General features: G+C 41.2%; 1 protein-coding gene across 3 annotated transcripts in view; it reads left to right on the top strand.

The window, feature by feature from the left end:
- Positions 1-5,109, top strand: part of stxbp5a (syntaxin binding protein 5a (tomosyn)) — a 157,369-nt gene extending 152,260 nt beyond the window's left edge. For all 3 annotated transcript variants that reach the window (XM_078173818.1, XM_078173817.1, XM_033648490.2), the window contains 4 exons: positions 4-169; positions 1,020-1,131; positions 1,238-1,458; positions 4,563-5,109. In XM_078173818.1, the coding sequence (XP_078029944.1) occupies positions 4-169; positions 1,020-1,131; positions 1,238-1,458; positions 4,563-4,604 (541 nt within the window). In that variant the 3' untranslated portion in view covers positions 4,605-5,109. The remainder of the gene's footprint in view (positions 1-3; positions 170-1,019; positions 1,132-1,237; positions 1,459-4,562) is intronic.
- The last annotated feature ends 11,497 nt before the right edge of the window (positions 5,110-16,606 follow it).

Below are 16,606 nucleotides of genomic sequence, written 5' to 3'. Positions count from 1 at the left end.
TAGTGTGCCCGGACTGAGACCGCTCATGGATGTAAACTACCTGCCTTTGACAGACATGCGGATAGCAAGGACGTTCTGCTTCACCAACCTGGGTCAGGCCATGTATCTGTGCTCCCCCACTGAGATCCAGAGGATCACTTACAGCCAGGACACCTGTGAAAACCTACAGGTCAGTTCATATTCCATATGCAGTACACTTTACAACCTGGGCTCTATTTCTCATGTTTTTGTGTATGAGTTGCTGATGGGTACGGCAGTTTTGAAACTGGTCTAGTCATGAGGTAAAGAGCTGCAGCCGGCAGCAGCAAAACAGGATGAAATGTAACCACTTGGATGTTTGCACTGTCAATATTCATCCACTAAAAGTGTTTGTTTTTGCCACTGACAGGCTCAGATTGTTGTTATAAGTGTCTGATAAGATTATGAAAAGGATCCCTACAGAGATAGACCTTTTTGTTCAATCAGAAACAGCCCTGAAATGGCCATCACCAAACCCACCAGACTCCATTTGAATAAAGAGTAATTTTATCATAGTAAACTACACATCTATCAAAGTTGGCAGAAACAAAATCACACTCACAAAAGCCATCTTGGTTCGTCTTTCCACCGTTCCAACAATCACCAACTCTGGTTTGGTTGAAACAAACCTTTAATGCACACAATTAGATATGAAACTATGCTGGCTCTATACACGCTAAAATTACTGTTTATTTAAATGGAGTCTGGTGGGTTTGCAATGGTGATATCAGGGCTGTTTCTGGTTAATCAAAAAGGAATTTACTCCTCAACAAAAAGGTCAGTCTCTGAAGAGAGGGTGATAGATGATAGGTAGACACCTCAGTGGACATTCAAAGGTACATACAGAGACATAACACAATGTACCTTTAAAAGGAAAATTGTTGCCTGTGTGTGTAGTGTACTATGAGTGTGTGTACCGTGCTGGATAACACAACACTGTATAAATAGACAGAGGCAGTTAAAGTGTATGTAGCAGGATGATGTGTGTTTTGATGTTTCAGGAGATGCTGGGTGAACTTTTCACACCAGTGGAAACACCAGAGGCTCCCAACAGAGGGTTCTTCAAAGGCCTCTTTGGGGGAGGAGCACAGTCACTGGACAGAGAGGAGCTATGTATGCCAACCCTACACACACCCAGATAAACAGTGGTTTGCTGATGCAACCTCTCACTCAGATATCTCACCCTGTTTTTACTCCTCCCTTTCGTCTCTTTACTCAGTCGGTGAGGTATCAGCTGGAAAGGCATCCCGAAGTCTGGCCCAGCACATCCCAGGCCCCGGTGGCATCGAGGGCATGAAGGGGGCAGCCTCTGGTGTGGTCGGAGATCTGGCTCGCGCCCGGATAGCACTGGATGAAAGAGGCCAGAAACTGGGCGAGCTGGAGGAGAGGACAGCTGCCATGATGGCCAGCGCGGATTCCTTTTCCAAACACGCCCATGAGGTAACCGAAAAAGTCTGAAACTGAGAGCGATGAACCCCTTAGAAGGTCACAGCAAGGACGCCACAGCTGCTCATGCTTTTACATACAAACAAACTAGTGTACCACACAGAGTGAAAAATAAAGTCTCAGCTGAAATAAATAGTTTACTGAGGAACAAGCCTCATCATACCAATGTTCCCAGGCCATTTGGTTTTGACTCATGTTTTTTGTCCTTTTCTGGAGCAACAGTTTTCACATGAGGCAGGGAAAAGTTGAACGAGGTTTATTGAGAATACAAAAAAGAAATCAAAGCGACAGGCCAAGTCCTGACAACATTACATCTCGTACAGTCCACTACCGACTTGATGTCCTATTTCTATATATTCTTTTTGTATTCCCATTACATCACGGTCAAAAACTTATTACGACCCCCATCCTATTTCTCTTTATCTTTTCTAGCATTATGCATTAGTCAGCAGGAGGCGCTTCAGGTTTACTAGATTATGTATCAAGGTACAAAACACCGTAGCGTGGCAGTCAGTCGTCTTCAGAAACATGACTCACTTCCACTATTTCCCCACTGGAGGGCAGTATATGCCTGTGGAAAGCTCACAGTACTGTGGACAGGGAGTCTGATGTCAAACACACAGGCAGTCTATAGAAATAAGATAAGACATGGATTCTAAAATATATGAATGTGTATAATTTAACCATTTCACCAAAATTAGTACAAAAATGTCATCATTTTATGTTATATAAACTTAAGAGTCAATGAGTAAATGAGGGTCTTTTTAATACTGAAGTAATCTTGGGATTCATGGATCGTGTAACTCACCAGTTGGGAAGTTATTTCTCATATTTTGTACCATGTTCTCAGGTAGATGCTAAAATATATACAGCAAAGGGAGTGTTTTCGCCTACTGCCACCCCACTGTGCTGTGATTGGCTAGTACTACATGCTTGTCGCCATGCAGAGGTCAGATGCAAATTCTCTGTAACAAAAGATAAACTATTACAAGCTGCACTTACGCTATGAAATAGTATACATTTCTGGTCATCTAAGTGGGTGTGGTCATCTCTTGCCCGCATCCCCCAGCCTCGTATTGAAGGGTTGTAAACATACATTTGGTGATACAACACTATATAAAGTACAAATGTCATGTTTGATCCTTACTTTGCTGCTTTTTTATCTACTAGCTTAAAACCTGGTATCACCCAAGTACAAGATCGTATCAGCTGTTGCCAGATCTGCAAGGGTGTGTTGCTGTGACAGAGACAGGTCTTGAACAAGGTTCATTTTCTCCTGATTTGTCTGCCTGAAAAAAGCCAGATAGATAGATAGATAGATAGATAGATAGATAGATAGGTATGTAGGTAGGCTGGCTGGCTGGCTGGCTGGTTGGTAGGTAGGTAGGTTGGTTTTTGTTGGTAGGTAGGTAGGTAGGCTGGCTGGTAGGTAGGTAGGTAGGTAGGTAGGTAGGTAGGCTGGCTGGTAGGTAGGTTGGTAGGTTGGTTTTTGTTGGTTGGTAGGTAGGTAGGTAGATAGATAGATAGATAGATAGGTATGTAGGTAGGCTGGCTGGCTGGTAGGTAGGTTGGTTTTTGTTGGTAGGTAGGTAGGCTGGCTGGTAGGTAGGTTGGTTTTTGTTGGTTGGTAGGTAGGTAGGTAGATAGATAGATAGATAGATAGGTATGTAGGTAGGCTGGCTGGCTGGTAGGTAGGTTGGTTTTTGTTGGTAGGTAGGTAGGCTGGCTGGTAGGTAGGTTGGTTTTTGTTGGTAGGTAGGCTGGCTGGTAGGTAGGTTGGTTTTTGTTGGTTGGTAGGTAGTTAGATAGATAGATAGATAGATAGGTAGGTAGGTAGGCTGGCTGGCTGGTAGGTAGGTTGGTAGGTTGGTTTTTGTTGGTTGGTAGGTAGTTAGATAGATAGATAGATAGGTATGTAGGTAGGCTGGCTGGTAGGTAGGTAGGTAGGTAGGTTGGTTTTTGTTGGTTGGTAGGTAGGTAGATAGATAGATAGATAGATAGATAGATAGATAGATAGATAGATAGATAGATAGGTATGTAGGTAGGCTGGCTGGCTGGTAGGTAGGTTGGTTTTTGTTGGTAGGTAGGTAGGTAGATAGATAGATAGATAGATAGATAGATAGATCATCATTAAGACCAGGATACTTTAAAGCATCCAGCTGATGGATCCAGAAAGCTTCCCTCTGATTGAGCCTCTGTATTCTGCACCCCCACCTGACCGAAGGTTTAATGTGTTCAATGCCCCCTATGCACAATAAGGAATCATTAGCATTATGAAGTTTACTGAAGTGTCCAGTACTAGTGGCATATTTATGCTCAGCAGAGCGATCCCTCAGGCGTCTAATTGTGCGGCCAATGTACAAGATGCCTTTCACACATGGACAAGTGTGACGGTACACAACTGAAGTAGTGTTGCAATTCATAAAATCATTTTGTTTATGAGTTCTGTTTCATGAGTCAAGTTCTGGTCATGATTTGTGCTCATGTTCTTCTCTCACTGGAATAAAGTAAAGCAGGAAGGCCGCTAGTCTCTTAAAAGGGCAGGGCAGTGTTGGATTGATGTGACAAAGATACAGGGAATGACTCTCAAGTGAGTGACATAGGTTTATAATTGGTTTGTGAAGGCGGTTAATGTTAGGGCAAAGAGGTCATGGTCGGAGTTAGTACTAGCCAATCACAGCACATCTGGGCAGGACCAGGGCGAAATGCTTTCGGTTCAGTTCAATTCAATGCCTTTTATTGTCATTGTAAATAAATACAACAAAGTTTAATGAACAGAATAAAATGGAAGTCATTATAAAAGTAAGTACGCACACACACACTGCGCACACACATAGGCACACACAAGTAGTGCCAACATATGCTGTGAACATAAAATAATTGCAAACAATATAAGTAAAATATTAGATATTTCTGACTGTGTGATTTCAGTGCAGCGTTCAGTGTAGTAACAGCTTTGGGGTAAAAACTGTTCAACAGTCTGCTGGTGCGTGTTTTAATTGTCCAGTAACGTCTGCCTGAGGGCAGAAGGTCAAACAGATGGAGGGCAGGGTGAGATGACTACCATATTCTCACTCCGTCGTTTCCTCTGTTTCCAGATGATGCTGAAGTGCAAAGACAAAAAGTGGTACCAGTTCTGATCAGTGACGGGGGAGGAGCAGAGCTCCACGGACACTACTGTCACCTTCCATTGGATCATTTGGACTCACCGTGACCCCCCCACCCACCCACCCATCCGTCTGTCCATCCATCCGTCCCTCCAAGCCTTCTTCACTGGGACACTTGGGAATTCTTCCCTAGCACAATGTTGAATACTGTTCTTACCTCAGTCTTAGGGTGGAACTGAGGGGTAGACAGGGGAGAAGGACCGCCTCAGAGGGAGCAAATAAACGGTGTCTTTTTTTTATGTTTTTGTCTCTTTGTTTTATCTCTGTTCGACTTCTCCTCCGAGGTCGCCGATTGGCCCACGCACCTGGAGATTCTTCATTCTCATTTGCCAAAATGTCCGTCAATGTTGTCTCCACTCTGAGCCCGTCGGGGCCGGTATTCAAACCGACGAACATAGCTGAAAAAAAGACAAATACCTAATGAAGAAACAGACTATTAAAAAAATTCTTAAAATGTAAAAAGAAGGAAAAAGAATCTAAATACATCATTATATATACATAAATCTAATAAATGTGCAACGCTGTATCCACTTCCGAGTGACAAGTACAAAAGAAAGGGATAACTCATCGAGGAGAAGGCTGAAGAAGGCGGCGTTGGAGAGCCACAGGAAGTGGTGCGACAGTGACGCCTCCTCTATGCAGAGAGTCAACGGGGATTAAAGCAACTTATTCTGATGTACACTGGATATTTCGTCATCTCGCTCAACCTCTAGACTCTCCTCTGTATCTTACAGACTTTCATATCGTTACCAACAACGTGTGTGCGTGTGTTAATTTCTATTTTCTTGCCATTCCTCTCTTTGTTATTCGTTGGGTTTTTTGCTCTGTCTGTATTATTGGAAAATCTCTTATTTTTCTATTGTTGTGAAAGTGGATGATATTTGATTTGTTGAAAAAATACGTTTTGTGGCTTTTATCTAACAACTCAAATTAATTTCTCCTTATGAAAAGGGCTGGAATCTAAAAAAAAAGGAGGGCAAGGATACAAAAGGCATATATCATTTAGTACTCACTGATGTGGCGACATCAGATTCATCGACGCTGAAATCTCAAAGCGAGTGTGTATGAACCACATGTTTATCATTTACCTGAGGATTTCATCTCTTGACCTATCTGATGTGATGTAAACTGCCTCCCTCACCCTCTAATGTCATACGCTTCCACGGTTTGGCTCAGTCTGTGAGTGTGACTGTACAAATGCTGATGAGATCAGTGTTAAATACACCAATAGTCTAGCCAGATTTGGTTGAGTACACATCAGTATGAAGATCACATACACATGAGTAGAATCCCTATTTGTGTGTATTCATATATATGCAGGATAATAGAAATACGGATGTGTAATCCTTTAAAGGCGTACATTTAAAAACATATTTCAGGTTTCGCTGACAGTTGTCTGTATGAGAACGTCGTCTGTGTGACTTCTTTGTTGATATTTATTTATTGAGGTGCAAGAGACGGTCCTGTTTGGTGTCAGAAACGTTCACCCTCATTATTATCTCGTTTCTATATTCCATATTTGCGGTGAAGCTCAAATGTGGTGTATCTCTCTGTCTACCAGGCTTTTAACCTTTATTTGTATATAAGTAAATAGTTTGACAATCTAAGACCAACTGGAAAGTAAAAATGTCGAGGTTGCTCGAGCAACAGAAGAGGAGAGAGGCCATATTTTTTCTGACGCCAAAGAGTTGCTTTAGCTTTTCCATTGCATTGTCATTTTTGCTCGCCACTCCAGCAGACGGGATGCGGTAGTATGTGTAATAGAGTATAACTTCACTAATGGAGTGCAGACCCTGGATCAGGTCCATTTAGGGAATATTATCACCTTCATCACTGTTCAAGGTTCAAGAAATGGGGCAAGTTGCAATGGAGCTATTTCTAATAGTATTGTAGTGGCGGACCTAGAACATTCAGCACCCCAGGCAGGCTTCCCCTGGTGCCACCCCTCCAAATTAATATTATAATTTATATCTGTGTATTTATTATTGACGAAAACAAGAGCTAATGAGAAATTAACACAAAAAATATCTTAGCTAACAAACAATAATGATAAGTAACAATAATAGAATATGTTAAATTTGCAAATTTGGTCATCGGATGGCTTTTGCCTTTTCATTTTCTAAACTTCTAAACTTGCAACCTACGGGAGACAAAGGTTACTTGCGCTTGGCCATGTCGTCAAGCTAGTTTGCTGTCTCGGTCAAGTAGTTGTGCGTTTGTCACTCACTCTATGGCATGAAACTGCACTTCAAAATAAAAGCTCTGTGAAAATAAAGTATGTTTTTTTACAAATCAGACATGTTTGCGAGACACTTGTGGGACACTCGACCCGTGACCCACTTTTGGACCATGACCCACCAGTTGGGAACCACTGGGCTAAGTGATAGTTGATAAGGCTGTTTCCATAAGACAAATTCCTGAACCATTCCTCTACAGCTCAGACACACAACAGTATTTATGGTATTCATCTGTGTGTGGTGTGTGTATGTGAGAGTGTGTGTCAGGGTGTGCTCATGTAAATTAAGTGATATGATTTAAGATTTTTGTTTAATAATTGATGTTGATGTCTCATCAGTCGGCAGTCTGTGTCCAGTTGAGTGTCTGTTACACTAAAGCCACCAGTTACAGTTAAACTAAGATAATAGGATAACGAGCATTAGAGGATGACCTCTGAGTTTCGGGTTTAATTTAAAAGGCGCATGTTTTCTCTTTGCGCACAAGCTTCGACTCTCCTTCACTTCAGTTTTTGCCTTTCTCTCTTCCTCCAGCGAGTCTTCCACTGACTCTCCTGGTTCCACAGCTACAGATATGGCCTTCTCTGTGTTTAGTAAGCATTGTAGTGTGGATGTTGGTAGGTAGCTCTGTCTTTAACCCCCCAAGGTGAAGAAGAGGAAAAAAAAACACTTCAGGAAAAATAGTTTTAGCTAGAGGTCATCCCTGAAAACCTATTCAATGTCTTTCCTTCCAACCCAATCGTTATTTGTGTTTCTGTTTTTTTTTTCTTATTATTTTCAATGTTACATTTTTTTCTCATCTTTGATTGACTTGTTTCTCGTCCATTCACCACAGTATGCAGTATTCTTACCCAATACAATCCACACACTCAAGCAACATGAGGGAGTCCTGTCTATCTGCCATATGCCATCTTCTGTCCTGGATTCAACAGTTATCAGTGGGTTGCAGTATTTTTCTCATTGTAGCCAATTTTCTTGTACAGTTTTATGCAACTTTCACATGGATGTTTATGACTTTATCTGCTGCCACAAAATTTAGAAATTCTGTAGATAGAGATTACTGTGCAATGGAAAATAAAAGTGGAAAATGTATTCGTCTTAAAGCATCTTTTAAAATCTTATACGGAGTTCAGAATATAAAGATTTTGCTGAAGATGAAAGAAAAGGTTATATTTCTGCATTGTGAATATAAGGAACAGAGAGTACTGACATATTTAATGGTACATATACCGATCAGCAACAACAATAAAAATATGACAGGTAAAGTGAATTGCATTGATCATCTCATTGAAATGCAGTGTTCTGCTGGGAAACCTTGGGCCTACTTGAAACCACTTGACATGCTCCACCCACTCAAACACCATTACAGACCAAGAACATCCCCTCATGGCAACACCTTTCCCCCATTGGCAGTGGCCCCCTCACCACAAAAACTGCTCAGGAATTGCCCTAGGCACTGACCCGGCCTTCAAAATCCCCAGATCACAATCTGATCGAGCATCCCTAGGACATGCTGGTACCCCAGAGCTCCTGTGTCCATGCTTCGACAGGTAAATCCAAGTTCTATTCACAGTGGACGTCTGGGATTGCCCTATGGTGTCTGGTACCTGTTGGTGCTTTGAGTCCTATGGGTTGCAAGGTGGAGTACCAACATGTCCAAATGCTCGAGTGGATTGGGATCTTTGGAACTCGGAGGCTAGGTCAGTGCCTTGAGCACTTGGTCACGTTGCTCAGACCATCCCAGAGCAGTTTTTGCAGTGTGGCATTGTACATTGTCCTGCTGGAATTGTCCAAGCAAAATGACAAAGTGCTCAAGGCATCGACCTGGCCTCCGGATTCCCCAGATCCCAATTCGATCAAGCATCCATGGGACATGCCGGTACTTAAACTTGCAACCCACTGGAGACAAAGGATCCACCAACAGGTGCCAGGCACCAAAAGAGAACCTTAGAGGTCTTGTGTCCATGCCTCGACAGGTCAGAGAGCCCACCCTGGATTGGACTTGGCCCTAACCTGTCGTGGCATGGACACAGGTCCATTGGGGGTACCAGCATGTCCCACAGATGTTAGATCAGATTGGGATCTGGGGAAGTTAGAAGCCAGGTCAAGACGTTGAGCACTTGGCTACACTCCTCAGACCATTACTGAGCAGTTTTTGTGGTGTGGTGTAGCACATTGTCCTGCTGGGTGGGCACTGCCATCAGAGAGGGCCATTGCCATGAAGGGAGGCACTTTGTCTGCACCAGTGTTTGCAGACCAACACCGCAGGAATGCCAGGACCACGATTTCCCAGCAGAACACTACATTGTAACAAGATGATCATTGTCATTCACTTCACCTGTCAGAGGTTTTAATGATGTGGCTGATCAGTGTATATGTCCATACTAAGACAAATACTGTGCACAAACATGAGGCTGTGAATGGGAAAATTGATTCAAATGACTGCCTTATTTAAATCTGTGCACTAGATGGCAGCAAACACACATGGTTGTCTTTGCATGTGTTCAGACTGCACAGGGAAAAGCTTAAGAGTGATCAACAAGAAAACAAAGCAATCTTGCTGGCCTATGACTTCCTATTAGGTGATCAAATCAGGTAATATTTGACTAGATTAATTCATAGATTAAGTAGAAATTGGTCATGGGATTCAACTGTAAAGCAAGAAGCTGTTAAAGGTCCTCGGTATAAGGTATAATGCAGTTATTTTATGGTCACTGATAGCAGCTTGCTTTGTTATCTTAAGGTCTGCTGTGTGCTTATACCCTATTGCTCCCCTTCTTAGAGCAACACAATCCTGTATTGATCACACTAAGTGACTTTCGAATGTGCTCTCTGGTTTCTTTGAAGTCACAACGCAGGTGACGAAGTGGTCAGTTAAGCTCTTGAAGGTCACCTCTACTCAGGAGTAAGAGGTTTTTTACTCTCGGCTGGTTTTCCAAGCTTTTCTGTACTTGAATTACAGGCAATGGCGAAGCACCTCCAAGTGACCCTGATCGTGATTTTTGGTAAACGTTGTGTCTTCCACAAGAAACATAGTAATTATCTCACACTGGGAGGCTTTTTCGTATATTTTTCCACTTAACTGCAGTACAGTACACCACTGCTATTAGGAATCAGGGATCCAATTGTGCTAATCTCGGTCAAGCTGCACATTCGGGTCAGTAAGTTCACCCAATACTGTCTTTACAATGACTTATGGTGCGGACCAATTACTGCGGCAACCACAGAGGCTTTTAGTTTGGCTGCTGATTTTCTGTGAAAGATTCACACATAGTAACCATATATTGTCATCTGCTGCTTCCTGACGTCAAGTGTGACCACGCCGGGTGACTCATAGTAGAATTCAATGTGAACTAATTATTAAATACAGGAAACCATAGGCGTAGATTTCAGGGGGGTGGGGGGCACAGGGGACATATTCCCCTCAAAATGTAGAATGTAGAAAGACAGAAGAATGAAGTAAAGATAATATAATAATAATAAGATAATAGAAGTCTTTGGCAGTCTTTGGCTGCCAAAGACTTTGGTCAGTGGGAGATATTTTGTGATCGAGGGACATCTGAATGGCAGCAGGATAAATCTCCCATAGAGCCCAGACACTGGTGGTGGTGGCGGCTGCTGACTCTGAGGCTGATGAAGCATATGAGGCTGATGAATCTGTAAAGACTAGGTGGTGATAGGGAGGTGGAGTATGACGGCAGTGACAAAGAACTATCGTAGAGAGAGAATATATTTATAATGAGGAGCAGTCAGATGATAGGCTGACAGAGAAGGTGTGTCGCTGTGCTCTTGGTTGATTGTGAATCAGCTGATGACTCAATGGACCTACCCAGACAATGACACCTAGAGATAGTGAGCAAAGTGAGCATACATGCACAACCTGGTCTCACTTTGAAGTCGTCGAAATTTGTGACTTGTGGCACCAGACACTGACAAAAAAGGCGTCCTTTAATGTTGCCACGATACGCGACCGGTCGCAGCTATAGTTTGATGGAGCTTGACAGCATCAGGGGGAAGCACAGCGCAACAAAGATGAAAGTTAAGGTGGCAAAATCCCAAGTATGGCTGGTGGATGGGTCCAACAACAACCTTCACTCTGGAGAGCAGTGTTCATGTCCTGCAAGGTTCTAAAGCCACACCCTATTTTTTCCTGAACCTAACCACACGCTTTTCTTGTCTAAACCTAACCATCTGCGTTAGTTAGAGAAAAAAAAAGTCAGTTGGCATTGTTGTACCGAGGTTAAAGAGTCTGTGTGTAAACGGTAAATTTCCTGAGAAAACAGAAGTATTTTTTTTAAAGAAGACAATGCATGTAACAGGCAGAACTTGACACGGTGTCCCAGATCGTCAACAACCAATGCATCCAGGGTACTTTACACATTGTATCTGGACGTATAAGTCCATGACCAAACGTTGATATGTGACGAGGTCGGAGTAAGAATGTGTTGCCAGGAGTGAAACCTACAGCCTGAGCATGAAAAGTCTTCCTGACTGAACTTTCACGACAGCTTCATTTGTCTCCTCCCAATAAAAACATGACATGACAGTAGCAGAGGACTTTTATTTTGACATAATTAAAGACATTTAAACCTTAAACTGATGCAGAAAAAAACACCAGAATGCGGAAAATGAAGTGTTTGATGCTCAAAATCTCCTGGTGGGAGACCCCCAAAATGCCCTTGCAAGAAACCAGACAAAGCATTAGATCAGAAGAGTCAAATACAGACATAGTTTTTTTTTTAAGACTTTGAGCAGTAACTAGAATTCTTTGTCTTTCCAAAGGACTGAATAACTTTAAACCAACTCAACAAACCCTGTTGTAAACACAAGTATTGATTGCCGGCTGGAGGGATAAAGCAGACCATGATTGAGTGTCTTCTCTGTCGCTGTTTCATGATCAATCTAACAAATAGGCAGATATAAAACAGTGCCATAAGTAGATTTTTGACGGAATTAAAGACATTTAAACCACAAATTATGCAGAAAAGGAACAAATTGGGGCATAAAAAATCACCAGAATGTGGCAAATTAAATGTGTGATGCTCAAAATTTCCCCCGAAACTAATTGTCATGAAGTTTTAAACCAACTCAACTATTGATTGCTGACTGGAGGGATAAAGCAGACCATGATTGAGTGTCTTCTGTCGCTGTTTCATGATCAAGCTAACAAATAGGCAGATATAAAGCAGCTGCATAAGTTGATAGTCCGCAGAGCCACACTGTGTATTCTAAACAAGTCTGTAAAATTGTCATCTGGTCTGCTGATCTGATTTAAGAAGAAATTGAACAAATCAGAGTTGTGCTTTCCCGTAATGCCGACAAATTAACATGCAGCAGAGTTCTTCCTCCATTTTTTGTACCAGGAGTTGCAATATTTTAAATCCAAAATTCAACAATGAATAATAGATCTAAGGAAAAATGCACACACCCAAAAGTATGCAAGTACTTACATGAAGGGAAGTACAAAGGGAAGTGGTTGTGACTCCCCTCTTCCTACCCTTGTACTCTGTCTCCTCATATATAATGAATCAGGGTTATGGCCTTGTGGCGTGTCATCATCCCTCCTCCGTCTAAACAAAACTGTCAAACAAAATGGTGTTATAATTTTATTATAAGGGATGCATGTGTTTTTCATAAAAGATAAGCTTCTGTGCCGGTGAGAGGTTGAAGGGTAAGTTAAGGGAGGAGATGGAGAGATGGAGACAGAGGGAGGGAGATTGGGTAGATGGGGGGAAAAAAAACATCATCTTGATTTGTTCAATTTGACTGAAGCCACGAAGAGAGGGTCACCGGGGAGACGTGTTTGTTGATGCATACTGTTTGAACTACTGACCTTGTTAGCGCATGTATAAACACACTCTGGTATAGGGTTAGGCGATCCAGAGCTGAGCACACTGCTCAGCGTATGATGACACGTCAGTGTGACTGTTGCCGTGGTGACTGGAAACATGAATGACCTCAGCCGCGTCTTCACAGCAGGATTCAGTGTGACACCTGAGGGGGAGCTGAAGGAGAAGGAGCTGGATGAGCTGTTTAAACTTGATTTAAATCATCACTGTGGTCAGAAATATGAGGTTTTAAAGTTGTTTTTTCTCACTGTTATATTTAAGAAGATAAAGCATAAACTGAGCAGTGACAAGTGATGTCAAGTTTTGTTTTTATGTCTATTCATTTTACTGTGTATTGTTAAAGACGGCTGAAACTGCCTTCTAAAGAACTGTTTCCTGTGTAAAAGACTAAAAACAATCCAGTCTGATGATATCAGTCCTTTTGTTAAGGGATGGGTTACATTTCCCAGTTTACAGATATCTCATTTCAGTGGTATAGTTCAATTTCAGCTTGAATATCATGTCATTTGGCACTGGATGCCTTTTCTTTCACTCATATTAATATGCCGAGTCAAGACAGAAGATGAATAGTGTAAGTTAAAGTAAGATTTGCCTTTATTTTTGAATGTATGTTGGATGTCACTCTTGTATGTTTTCAAACTCCCACACATCTACTCTCGCAAGTACAACATAAGACTTTTAATCAGGGTTATCTAATTTAACCTGCAGTACATTTGATCATATGTTTATACATCTGATAAATGGAGAACAGGCAAGCGAGAGGAAGCTTGCCTGTCGTAAGGAAGCTTGCTGCAACGCTCCATCATGTTGCTTGCAAAAGCATAATTATAAGGCTACGAAAACCAAACGAATTTTATTTTATAGCGATTATACACTTATATAAACATATTAATGGGTAGAATATTCAGATTCAGATTCAGATTTGACAATAAACCATGCCAAATATTACACACTGGCCCTCCTGCTCTTGGCCTTCATCTCATTTTGCAGACATAGCCCCTGGGCAAAGCCAGTTGACTTTTTAATTAGGCAGACATATTTGATGTAGCAGGAAAAACACTGCTGTAATTAATAATGTTAATTATGGCTGCATTGCATTAAAATAAGCCAGGACCACTGCTCTGTTATTGTGCATAGTTGCTAACTGGAGCGACTCTGAGAAACACTTACTGGAACCTGGCCATGATTAGGGACTGTTCTTTACTTATCAGAGGAGGGTGGTGGATGGGGAATGTCTTCTTCTTCTTTTCTTCTTTTTTTTTTTTTTACCCTCCCCAAAACTACAAATATTTTTCCTAGAGCCTCCCTTTGTGATTATTAAAAAAAAAAAAAAAAGTATGACCCTCTCTCCACCATAAATGAGTCATTAGATTCTCAAACTTTACTCTCCAATGTTTGAAAGTTAACAGTAAAAAGTTGAAGACAAAATCCTGGAGTTGAAAAAAAAAAAAATTGGTTTTTCACTCTTGTCATGTACACTGGTTAATTAGCACAAACAGTTTATTTTTCGCCAAACTTTAAATGAAATGTAGGATAAAGTGAGTTTGATAAAATAATATGTTAAGCTAAGATTTGTTTATTATTTTTTTTGTAATTATTTATTATTTTACCTGACATAACCATTTGGCACACATGATGTGTCCAAGGACCGTCTGAAAATGTGAAAATCCAATAATATTTTTTATTTCTATTTATTTATTTTAATTTCTTTTAACAGTTTCTGGCTATGATAAATGGTGTAATTTAGGGAATCTTTAAAGGAAACATGCTTTCCAAAACCTGCATGTTTACTTTAAAAATCTGCAGTAAATTAAGATAGAATAAATAAAAAATAAAATAAAATAGAACTAAATTAAATTAAATTAAATTAAGGAAAGCACCAAGGAGCTCACATTGTACAGCAGGTGCATTTTAGGTCCTTTCTTTCTCCCCTTCATGCTACTGCTGTCCTTTCCAATAAATGCCAAAAAAGTCATGTTAAAAAACAAAATACACACACACATTTAAAGTTGTATGCCACATAAAAAAAAATAATAAAATAAATAAATAAAAAAACATAAACCCCATCCCAGTGCTCAAAAAATTATTTGACATGCCTCCTCTAACTGCACCACTTCCTCCCCTCATTAGTAACGAACAGTCCCTTAAACTAATTGGTGACACCTGTGCTTCTCCTGCCATAATTAAGTGAAAATGTCTGCTCTGAAGAGGTAGCTCTCTCTGTTATTCTCACTAGTTTTTAGTTATTATTTCAGTCATATCAGTTGTAAGTTAGACTGACTAACTTTAGGCAGAAGTTGGGAGTTTACTGTGAACAGCTCGGACCTGGAGTTTCCTCGGTGCTGAGGTGAAGTTTCCACAGCAACAAGGTAAGCATTAGTATGCTAGCTCGTTGTGCTAATGTCCTTTAAATGTTGAGTGTCTTGGCTGTTAAGATGTTTCTCTGCTTATTTTATTGAGCCACTGAATGTAATGTGGAGTTATTTGTGTGTGTTGGCTGCTAATCTTTGCCTTTATGCTGCGGCCATCTTTGTGTCTGCACTATATCTGCTGTCATTTGTTTGCTGAACTCTCCTGGCAAACTGGCATGCACAATATGGCGCCCTGTTGACTTCCATAGTGATGAATGAACACGAGCTTGAGTAATGACTTGAGTGTTATGGGCTGCGTTGTTTGTGCGACATATTTCCCCCGGCTGCTCCTGCTGTCTCCTGTTGGCTCCTGCTCTCAAGTTAGTGCAGGGTAATATTGTATATTGGCTTTATAGGGATGTAAACATGACTGTTGACTTGCACACTGAGCATTCACATTACAGTTTCCCTCTGATATTGGCTTCCTGGGAGAAATCAACATGGCTTCTGTCACACATTCACATTTTTTTTTTTTTACTAGCATTACTTGTTCAGTTAAGCTTCAGATGATATTTCAGGCAGAAGCAGAGGCTTTAGGCCCATGTGTCAACTTGTTTTGCTATTTATATCTTAGTTGCATCTAACTGCGGAGCTCATGTTTTACTGTTTGCAGTGTTGCTACACTCAGACACACACACTGCCAACTTTCAGCTTATCGTAAAAATAATACTGTAATTATTACCAGTTGCGTGAAGTGTCTCAGCCTGCTGCACCTCAAGTAGATATCTGGTGTCAGATTAGGGACTGTACTTTACTTATCAGAGGAGGAAGGGTAGCTGAGGTGTGTAGTTAGTTTTTTGTCTGTTTTTTGTTTATCTTGATCGTCCCTGAGGCTGTAAATATTCTTCCTTGAGCCTGGAGGAAAATGCATCACCCTCCCTCCATTATAAATAATCACAGCCAGTGCTTCTTTAGATGATTTCTTTTTCTTTAGATCTATCAGATCTAAAAAATGTACCCTTCGATGTTTGAAAGTTAAAAGTTGAAAAGGAAATCTTACCGTGGTCATGCATGCAAGAGTTCAGAATTTCATGATTTTTACAGGATCTTGTCAGTAAAAACAGTTTATTAGTGAAATTTTAAATGAGACATGTAGAATAAATTGATTTTAATGAATTATGCTAATTTTTTTAGGATTAGATTTAGTTTAGATTTAGATTTTTTCCTGACGGAAGTATTCATTGCACATGATATGTTCAAGGACATTCTTCTTTTCTTTTTACAATTTCTGGCTAAGGGCGGCATGGTGGTGTGGTGGTTAGCACCCTCGCCTCACAGCAAGAGGGTTGCCGGTTCGATCCCGGGCGTGGGAGCCCTTCTGTGCGGAGTTTGCATGTTCTCCCCGTGTCAGCGTGGGTTCTCTCCGGGCACTCCGGCTTCCTCCCACAGTCCAAAGACATGCAGATTGGGGACTCTAAATTGTCCGTAGGTGTGAATGTGAGCGTGAATGGTTGTCTGTCTCTATGTGTCAGCCCTGCGAT

The sequence above is a fragment of the Epinephelus lanceolatus genome, chromosome 13 (genome assembly GCF_041903045.1).
Source record: "Epinephelus lanceolatus isolate andai-2023 chromosome 13, ASM4190304v1, whole genome shotgun sequence".
NCBI classification, from domain to species: Eukaryota; Metazoa; Chordata; class Actinopteri; order Perciformes; family Serranidae; genus Epinephelus; species Epinephelus lanceolatus.
This window is presented reverse-complemented; position numbering and strand designations above follow the sequence as displayed.